Source organism: Hemiscyllium ocellatum, chromosome 19 (assembly GCF_020745735.1).
Source record: "Hemiscyllium ocellatum isolate sHemOce1 chromosome 19, sHemOce1.pat.X.cur, whole genome shotgun sequence".
Lineage (NCBI taxonomy): Eukaryota > Metazoa > Chordata > Chondrichthyes > Orectolobiformes > Hemiscylliidae > Hemiscyllium > Hemiscyllium ocellatum.
This window is the reverse complement of record NC_083419.1, coordinates 4,022,308-4,032,857: the sequence shown is the minus strand read 5'-3', so window position 1 is coordinate 4,032,857 and position 10,550 is coordinate 4,022,308. Positions and strand designations below refer to the sequence as shown.

Below are 10,550 nucleotides of genomic sequence, written 5' to 3'. Positions count from 1 at the left end.
TCAATGTCATATATATTGTTTGATAATGCTCTTGGAGAGCACCTTGGGACATGTTCCTGAATAACTACAACACTGCCATCTATTCGGCAATGTGGAAAATTGCCCATGTATGTCCTGTCCAGAAAAAGCAAGCCAAATCCAACCTGATCAATTACAGAAACAAAAACAGAAATCGCTGGAAAAGCTCAGCAGGTCTGGCAGCATCTGTGGAGAGAAATCAGAGTTAAAGTTTCAGGTTGAATTCCTCAGAACATGTTACAGCATCTGCAGTTCTTTCAGTTTTTATCTGGTCAATTCAGTGTACTAACAATCAGATGTTATTAATGGTGCTATTGAGCAGCACTTGCTCAACAACAGCCTGTTCATCAAAGCTTCAGTATAAAGTAAGAAATGAATGTGACTGAATAATTTTCACTTGCTTAGCTTCAACAATGATCTAGGTCTACGAGAAAATAACCTGCTTAATTCCCCACCCCCCAACTATCTAACACCTTTGACATTTACTAGCCCTATCAAGAGCAGTAGCACGTACCTGATACAAGACACACGGCAACAATTCACCCGTGCTCATTATACAGCATGTTCCAAACTAAAATCTCAACCATCTAGAAGGACAAGGGCAGCAGATGCATGGAAACACCACCACCTTCTAAGCCACACATTCTGATTTGGAAATAAATCGCTATTTTCTCACTGTCACTGGGTCAAAATCCTGACACTCCCCTTCTTTAACAATATTGTGGTCTACCTACACCACACTGATACAAGAAGGCAGCTAACCACCCAGTCTGAAGAGCAACTATGGATGAAGAGTAAATGTCAGAGATGCTCACAGCCTGTAAATGAATGAGAAAAGTTACCAAATTTTTAAAAATTACATAAATAGCTCTCGTTCAAATAAATGAGCCACAAAATTATAAGTACAAAGGAGAAATCTTTAATTTTCATCTTCAGCTGATGACTAGGTATTTTAGTGCTTGGACATCAACTCATTTCGATTAATCCAGAACACAGTGTGAAAATACTTCACAGTCTGGCTGAAAAACTGAAGTATATTCTTCTACATCTCAGTCATCCAAAATAAAACCTTCCGATCTCCACCAATCGCACATAATGGAAGTGTTCGGTGCCAACTCAGTCCTGAAGCTACAGACGCCGAGCCAAACAAAATGGCCTGCAGCAAGAAAACAGAAAAAGAAAGTTTTTTTTAGTCAAACGCCATGGTCAGCCTGCCTCACCTACTATTCTTCATTCTGAGTCAGAAGTGGAGGTGCTCTCCCTGCCAACATTTCTTTCTCTGCCTCTAGCTAATTATCCCATTTGCAAGAACTTGCTGTGTACAAATTGGCTGCTGAGTTTGTCTATAACAATGTACAGAGGAACCTCAGTTATCCAAATATCAATTATCCGAATTTCGGATTATCCAAAGGAGATTTCGAGGTCCAATAGAAACATTACATCAAAGATGTGTTTCCTACACTGATCACGTCTGGTTTACAGTGATTAACTATGAACCCTGCCTGTTGAAATGCTGCCAAGAACACTCCTGGACTGACCTCCCGCTCCCTCTCTCTCCCCACACTTTCCCTGGAGTTCTACACAGGGGTGTACATTAAACTCCCCTTCCCCAGATAATCTGTCCAACATTGTCCTGTACAGGGCAAAGGTGGAGCTTGGCAAAATGTTGCAGTAAAACATTGTGTGTGTGGCTGCGCGTACGCTTGTGTGTGACTGCGTGTGTGGAGCTGCGTCAGTGTGGGGCTGCATGTGCATGTGCGTGGGGCTGCAAGTGTGTGTGGGGCTGCGTGTGTGGGGGGAGCTGTGTGTGTGTGCGTGCGCGCGCGCACGTGTGTGGGACTGCGTGCTCGTGTGTGTGTGTGTGTGGCTGCTTGTGTGTATGGGGGGCTGCGTGTGTGTCTGTGTGGGGCTGCATGTGCGTCTGTGTGTGGGGGGGTGGGTGTGTGTGTGGAGCTACACGTGTGTGGGGCTGCGTGTGTGGGGCGCTGTGTGCGCGCATGGGGCTGCGTGTTCTTCTGTGTGTGGCTGTGTGTGTGGGGGTGGGCTGCTTGTGTGTGTGGGACTGTGTGTGCGTGTGTGGGATTGCGCGCTCGTGCGTGTGTGTGTGGGGCTGTGTGCGCGCGCAGGGGTCTGCGTGCGCATGCGGGGGGGCTGCGTGCACGCGCACGCATGTGTGAGAGTGTGGGGGGCTGCGTGTGTCTGTGTGCGTGTGGGGGACTGCTTGTGGCTATCTGTGTAGGTGGATGTGTGTGTCGCTGAATGTGTGTGTGTGGTTGGGTGTGTGTCTGTCTGTCTGTCTGCGTGGCTGCATGTGTGTTTGTGTGTGTGTAGCTGTGTGTGTGTGGGGCTGCGCGCGTGTGTGTGCGCGCGCGCATGTGGCTGCATGTGTGTGTGTGTGTGTATGTGGGGCTGCGTGTGTGTGTAGCTGTATGTGTGTGCGCGGCTGCGCGCGTGTGTGTGTGTACTTTATTGAGACATATCCTGCAAAGGCAGCAGCAGTCTTTCTATTGGTGTGGGGGGGTGTTGGTTGGAGGTGGGAGCTCCTAAACGGGGAGTGAACATAGCAAATGCTTGCTCGCTGTGTCAATACCATTGAACGGGGCGGGGGGGGGGGGGGTAGTGTATGGAGGCTTCAGCAATGCTGCAGGTCCCTTACACACAAGTTTGGGTGTGCTCAGAAACAAACCCTGAGACAGAGAGAGAGGCAGCAAGGCAGGAAGAGTGAGGCAAAAGGAAACTTCAGAAAACACTGAGCTCCAGAGGAGAGGCATTGAATGAATTAACCGAATAATCAATTATCCAAACAAAATACTGCCCACCAATCTCGTTTGGATAATCGAGGTTCCTCTGTAGACACATTGGTGACAAAGAAATTCACTGCCTCAGAAATGTTTTGGAACATCCTGCTCAATCACATCTGCTCTCAATCGCAAATATAAAAGATCCTGTAATGCTGTTTCAAGGAAGTGGAGGGAGGTTTATCCTCAATGTCCTTGACCAAATTTATTGCTCAATTATCACCCAATAACAGATTATCTAGTCACTATCACATTGCTACATGTGAGACCATGCTGAACTAAAACTGGCTGCCAGGTTTCCTATGCTAGCACAGAAATACTTCAATAAGTGTACTTAATTGACCGCAAAGTAGGTTCCTAAATCCTGACGTAATGTAAGGGTCTAAAGAAACAGAGGTTCTTTTTAAACTGATTGATAGTTATTGAGAAACCCAGCTGGTTGTATTTGTATTTGTACCATACCTGTGGATGACCCAAATGATGGACAAGTAATTGGCTGTTCGTCTTGCCTGGATAGCCAGTCGTTGCAAAAAGATTTTCGTTGGCTTTCGACCATCTAGTAACAAATAATAGAAGAATTTATAAAGAATAAATAAAGTCTGTTGACCAGCTACAAAGTGCAAGTCAGGAGTGTGATGGAGTTCTCCCCACTTGCTTAGACAGGTGAAGCTCTAAGAACTCTCAAGAAACTTGACAATATCCAGGACAAAGTAGTTTGCTTGTCTGGTGCCATATTCATAAACAATCACTCCTTCCATCAATGGCGTTCAGTTGCAGCAGTGTGTACCGCCTACAAGAGGGACTGCAGAAATTCACCAAGGCTCCTTAGATAGCACCTTCCAAACCCATGACCACTGTCACACAGAAGGACAAGATCAGCAGATACCTAGGAATACCACCACCTGGAATTTCCCTCCCAAGCCAAACAACAGGATAACTCGGAGCTCTCGTGTTGTTCCTTCACTGTCAATGGGTCAAAATCTTAGTGATCCGTCCTAAATTTCATTGTGGGTGTACCTACGCCAACTGAGCCGCAGCACTTCAACATGGCAGCTCACTGCCACCTTTGGAAGGGCATTATGAAAGGACTTTAAACACTGGCCTAACCAGCAAAGCCCACACATTTAATGGAGAAATAAAATTTACCTAACTTCCTGTTGACCATATGGTACAATGACAGTGGAGTGATGGACCACTCAGTCTCAATGAACAAGTCAGTGACAGACCTAGACAGGAGATGAAGAACCACCCAACACCCCAGACCTCAAGCGACCATTGTCCAAACTCACTGATACTCTCAAACACACTACACTGCATGCATTATGTCACATTATTCACATACTGTATCTAAACTGGTGTTTTAATGAAGGAAAACCCAGAAATTAATCCAAGTATATCCTCTAATGTAACAACTAGTTATGATCAGGAATGTACTGTCTGACAAAGTATTGGAAGCAGGTTCAAAACTAACTTTCTGAAAGAGAATTATAGGTCAAAATGCAGGGCTATGGGAAAATAATGAGGGACTGCGACAAATTAGAGAGTACTTTTGAAGAGACAGCATTAGCTCAATGGGTGAATGGCCTTCATTTGTGCACATTTCCAAGAACAAATCCTGTCACTCATGGCTGTTCCCAATAATTAATCCAATGAAATCTCTTTATAAATTTTCAACTGTCTAATGCAGGTTTATCTCTGCCCCTCAGTTCTGCCATTCGAAGTGGATCAGCTCTGTACAGTACTCTGCAGTACTTGGATGCTAACCTTTTGAGTAGAAACTATTTCATTGATGAAAGGAATAGGCCTCACATCAATGAATGAACTCTGACTCACCGGAATTGTTGTGCTCCATCCAAGTGTGATGGCCTCTTCTCTTGAGGATAACTAAAAGACAGAAAATAGACATGTAAAGTAAAATACTGCAAATGCTGGGAATTTGAAATAAAACCAGAAATGCCTCAGCAGATCAGGCAGTACATGTGGACAGAGAAATATAGTTAACTTTCATGTCTATTAATTTTTAACCAGAATATGGAAGGACATACGGAAATAATAAGTGGAGGCCTCGTGGTATTATTGCTGGACTGTTAATCCAGAGGTGCAAATGTGTTGCTGGTCAAAGCACAGCAGGCCAGGCAACATCTCAGGAATAGAGAATTCGACGTTTCGAGCATAAGCCCTTCATCAGGGCTTATGCTCGAAACGTCGAATTCTCTATTCCTGAGATGCTGCCTGGCCTGCTGTGCTTTGACCAGCAACACATTTGCAGCTGTGATCTCCAGCATCTGCAGACCTCATTTTTTACTTGTTAATCCAGAGGCCCAGGTAATGTTCCGGGGACTCAAGATCGAATCCCGCCATGGTAGACAGTAGAATTTGAATTCAATATAAAAAATCTGGAATTAAGAGTCTAATGACAACTAGGAATCCATTACCAATTATCTGAAAAAAAAACCAATCTAGTTCACTAATGTTGTTTAGGGAAGGACTGGTCTGGCCTACGTGTGGCTGCAGAGCCACAGCACGGAGATTGCCTCAATCAGGGATTGGCAGTAAATGCTGATCGAGCCAGCGATGCCTTCATCCTGTGAATGAATACAAAAAACAAACTGGCAAAGGCCCAGAGGGCCTCTTGGACTGTCCTCCCTTCAAAACAATCATTGGCTAATCTTCTACCTCACTATTGCTTAATCTCCTCAGCGCTCAAATATCTATGAACTTCTACCTCAAATTTACTCAACAACTGAGCACATACAGCACTCTCAAAGGTATCATAACCCTCTGAGTGAGGGAACGTTTCCTCATCTACGCCCTGAATCACTGACTTTTATCCTAAGACTGTGACCCTGTGTTTTAGATTCTCCAACTTGGGGGAACATTTCCTCAGCATCATCCCCATCAAGCCCCTTAAGAATTCTACACATTTTCATTAGGATCACCTCCCATTCACCTAACTTGGATGAATACAATTCGTGTCTACTCAATCTCTCCTCACAGGACTCCCAGGTCTTGTTGCTTTTTCCCCTTTTCCAATCTATCACCATCCAAAGAATAATCTGCCTTCTTGTTTTTAACCTACCCAAGTGGATAACCTCACCCTTATCCACATTATACATCCAACATACAATCACTTGAAGTGTCCAACAGAAAAAATGTGCTTTTCCTCAACTAAACCAAAATTTCGGGGCAAGTGTTCCCTAATGCATTCACCGTGGCAACACCTCATTTCCTTGCTTTAAATTAAACAAATGCTTGAGGAATAACTCACCTGGCACATTTTTCATGGCAGAGTGTGTACCAATCAAAATTCTCTTCTCATGCTGATTCTCCTTTAAAATTTGATAGGCCAGACCAGCTAAGGACAGCTGTTTCCTTCCTTAAAGGACACTAGCAAACCAGACGGGTTTTTCTGACAATCAGTCATGGTTTCATGGTCATCATTAGCTTCTTTAGTTCCACATTTTTAATCCATCATCTGCTCTGGTCTCCACAACATCACCTGGATCTCGAAATTAAGAGTCTAGTAAGGGCAATACCATTAGGCAATTGCCTCCCTTTGTTTTGATGACTTTGATAGCATGCATCTTTTTTATGCCATGTTATATTCGACCTCCTTTATCCTTGCCTACTCACCCAACACATCTATCTTTCTGTATTAGCCTTTGTGTCCTCTCCTCTTCCTTTCCTATCTAATTTTGTTTCAAGGGAAGAAGATCTCAGAGTAAGGAGTTAAGATATTTAAGACTGAGATGAGTCGGAACGTCTTCACATGGGGTAGTAGATCTTTGGAATTCCTTACCTCAGAGAGCCGAGGAAACTCAATATTTGTGCAGGCTTGAGGCAGAAATCAATAGACCTTGGAGACTAGGAAGGAATCAAGGAATATGGGATAATGTGTGGAAGTTGCTTTGATGTATGGTCAGCCATGATCTCATTGAATGGCAGAGCAGGCTCTAGAAACTGATAGCCTTACTCCCACGTTCATAACTTGGATATGCACCACACAGTCTCCTCATCCAAGTCATTAATGTAGATTGTAAACAGCTTTGCTAGCTTCCCCTTGCCAACCTGAAAAAGTCCCATTTACTCATAAATCAGTTTCTGGGAAAAGGAGCCCAAATCTGTTTAGTCTTTCTATACTGTCACCCTCTCTTTTCTGGTGTCTTTCTAATTAATCTTATTGTGAGTGAAATTGTTTACAATGGTCTAACCAAGAGTCAATACAAGTTTAACATAAAGCTTCCCTGACCTAAAAATGAAAATAATTATAATAATATTTATACTCTCAGAAACTATATGTTATATACACACATGCCCTAAAACCCCTCATCCCAAACACAACTATTTAACTCCTTTGATTTTTTCAATCTCTTTGTTTTTCATACACAATGCTAATGGCCATTGAAGATTTTACGTTATTGTTACAAAGGATTATTTGATCAATTCCCACTGCACCTGCCTCAACCTTCCCAAAAATCCCCAGCAGAGTACCTGGAGCGAGTGATATCCCAAATCAACCAATCATTCCCTGCAACTGCACCAACTTTGATGGTATTGCCCAGACACCAGTCTGCTGACATCAATGGCATCTGCCCACAATCCAGAGACAGGATGGCCTGCAGGGTGACCAGGTCATAAAACCGAATGATCCCATTCTTCTGCGCCACCATCAGCTGCAAAGACAAAAGCAAAGTCACCACTGCATCATCAAGTTGAATATACTCTGGAAGTCAGCAGGTATTGGTATGACAGGCTGAATGGCCTGCCTCATTCTGAGATATTTGGTCCTCAAATTTACACCACAGAAGCTGACAGTAACATCAGATTTATTGGGAGGGGTTAAACTGGCATATCCCATACTGGGGTGACTGAGCCGCGATTGGATAAAGCCTGGGGATGTAACTGAAGAGGCTTTTGAAACAGAGAAATGGGTTTCAACAACTAGGGCGGCACAGTGGTTAGCACTGCTGCCTCACAGCACCAGGGTCCCAGGTTCAATTCCAGCCTCAGACAACTGTCTGTGGGGAGTTTGCTCATTCTCCCCGTGTCTGCGTGGGTTTCCTCCGGGTGCCCCGGTTTCCTCCCACAGTCCAAAGATGTGCAGGTCAGGTGAACTGGCCATGCTAAATTGCCCATAGTGTTAGGTGCATTAGTCAGAGGGAAAACTGGGTGGGTTACTCTTTGGAGGGTTGGTGTGGACTTGTTGGGCCAAACTGTTTCCACACTGTAGGGAGTCTAATCTAAAGGTGGACGTTTTGGGAGGGTTTCATGGTGAGCTACCCCCAGTGATAATTTACAGAGTTGTTGTGTAGTTTCAGTTTGCTCATTACATGGGAGATCATAGATATTCCAAAGTGTCCCATATCAATATTCCAATCTTTCCAATTTCTGATTCAGTTGATTGCTTTCGCTTTCCATCACAAGGTCACAGCAGCAAACAGAAATATAATGGAGGAAAAAGAAGACCAAGCTAACCTTGTACATCTCCTCAGGATGCCAACACAAGCTCATTCCTGGAGAGTTCAGGAGAAATGACGTCTTTTGGTTTCCATCAAGGTCCCAGATACTGCAATACATTTCAGAACAATGTCACCCCAAATAATGGTTAGTCAATCTACTTAAGACGCCAGATGCAGAGATGTGATGATTCACCTACTTCCTCTTCTGTTGTAATGCAGTTAAGTAATCCAGAATGACTTGTACCAGCATTTTGTGCATGGTAGGATCCCACAAACAATAATTAAATAAATTGGCTGTCACTCTGTTTTTGGTTAAATCAGTTAAAAGCTTAATAAGACCATAAGACAGAGGAGGAGAGATAGGCTATTCAGCCCATTAAGTCATTGACATCATGGATGAAGTGAAAATCCTCAACTCCACTTTCTTGCCTTTTTCACAGAACTCTTGATTCCCTTATTGATTAAAGTATTTTACAGCCCAGCCTCTATCATCCTCTTGGTAAATGATTCTACAGGTTCACTACTCTCTGAGCAAAGAAACTCCTCCTCATCTATGTCTTATAAGGGGTCAGCCATTTTAAAAAAAATGATGCCCTCAGGTCCTAGACCCTCCAACATGGGGTGAAAATGTGTTGCTGGAAAAGCGCAGCAGGTCAGGCAGCATCCAAGGAGCAGGAAAATCGATGTTTCGGGCATGAGCCCTTCTTCAGGAAGGCTTATGCCCGAAACGTCAATTCTCCTGTTCCTTGGATGCTGCCTGACCTGCTGCGCTTTTCCAGCAACACATTTTCAGCTCTGATCTCCAGCATCTGCAGTCCTCACTTTCTCCTCTCCAACATGGGGGAAACAACCTCTCCACATGTAGCCTGTCAGTCCCCAAGAAGCTTACAAGCTTCAAAAAGGTCACCTCCATTCTTCTAAACTTCACTGAATACAGGCCCAAACCACTCCTCGTAAGAAAACCAACCTTGTGAACATTCTCTGGACTACCTCGAATGCCAAGTTCACCTTTGCCTAAATAGGGGGACCAAAACTATTCTCAGTATTCCAGCTGTGGTCTGACTGCTGCCGTGTCTAGATTCAGTGAGGCTTTCCTATTTTTACACTCCATACTCTGTGAAATAAAGCTCCTTTGTATTTCCTATTACCCACTGAACCTGTATGCCAGCTTTCTGTGATTCAAGCACAAGTACTCCCAAATCTCAGTGTTGCAGCTTTCTGCAGTATTTCTCCATTTAAATACTATACAGCTCATCTATTCTTTCTGCCAAAGTCCCTAACCCTTCATTTTCAACACTAGGAATATATAGTGTCTTCAAAATGCATATTAAGGTATAAAGCATCCAATGCAGAGTGAGTAACCACCGTCTTATGCAGACAGAGAAGGGTACCAGTGTAGTTGAAGAGGACAGGTTAAGCCACAGATGCTAAGTGAGGTAAGGAACCATCATTTTAGTTCCTTCAACATCCTTCAGAACTCCCTTACACACAGACGTGACCAACGTTAAAGGGACTGTTTGAAGGACTTAGGGAAATTGACGGTTATCTTAACATAAAAGATTTCTATGATCAATAGAAAGCCAGGTAATTTGAATTAAAAATAGGCATGTAAGATGAAAAAGTTTAAGAGCTAACAAAATGGAAGTTGATGGATCGAAATGACATTCTTTGTTATGTTCCCAGAAAAATATTTTACTGCAGAATACAATAGTCAGTAATAGAACAGATACACAGAAAAAACCCAGCTAATCAGTTGTTAATTAATTCCATAATATAAATAATTGGGTTAGGTGGAGTCAATAGATGTGTACAGTCTAACTAAGGAGTATAATATCAGACTAAGGGTTCAGTCATTGTGGACTGCACTGAGGAGAATTTTATTCAGAGAGTTGTGAAGCCTTGATATTCCATGTCCAAGATGCTAAATCATTGAGTATGTTCAACTCAAGGTCTATAAGATTTTGGACTTGAATGGAAACAAGGATATGGGAAGTGGCACAGAAATAGCAGACTGACCATGATCTTATAGAATGGCAGAACAGACTGGAGGGGCCAAATGGCCTCCTCTTGCTTCAATTTCATTTGTGCAAGATTTCCTTTGAAAACGTACAGGTAAGATATAAAAGGATGCTAGGGCAGATTTCCTCATTAAATCAGAGTTCTTTGACTGTTGCCCTCATTCTGTTGTATCACACATGCCAGAGTTTTTGTCTATTCTGTGAAAGTCTCAACAGCAAACACAGCCACTGGAATAAAAGGTTCAGCCATTGAGGCT

The 10,550-nt window shown here is 43.3% G+C and overlaps 1 protein-coding gene across 1 annotated transcript in view; it reads right to left on the bottom strand.

Annotated features, from left to right (window-relative positions):
- Window positions 1-914: 914 nt before the first annotated feature.
- nup37 (nucleoporin 37) overlaps window positions 915-10,550 on the bottom strand; it is a 46,250-nt gene continuing 36,614 nt past the window's right edge. Inside the window, exons 5-9 of the mRNA XM_060839199.1 lie at window positions 8,292-8,382; window positions 7,308-7,489; window positions 4,650-4,700; window positions 3,279-3,372; window positions 915-1,174 (exon numbers count right to left, since the gene is read on the bottom strand). Coding sequence (XP_060695182.1) covers window positions 1,061-1,174; window positions 3,279-3,372; window positions 4,650-4,700; window positions 7,308-7,489; window positions 8,292-8,382 — 532 coding nt within the window. The 3' untranslated portion in view covers window positions 915-1,060. The remainder of the gene's footprint in view (window positions 1,175-3,278; window positions 3,373-4,649; window positions 4,701-7,307; window positions 7,490-8,291; window positions 8,383-10,550) is intronic.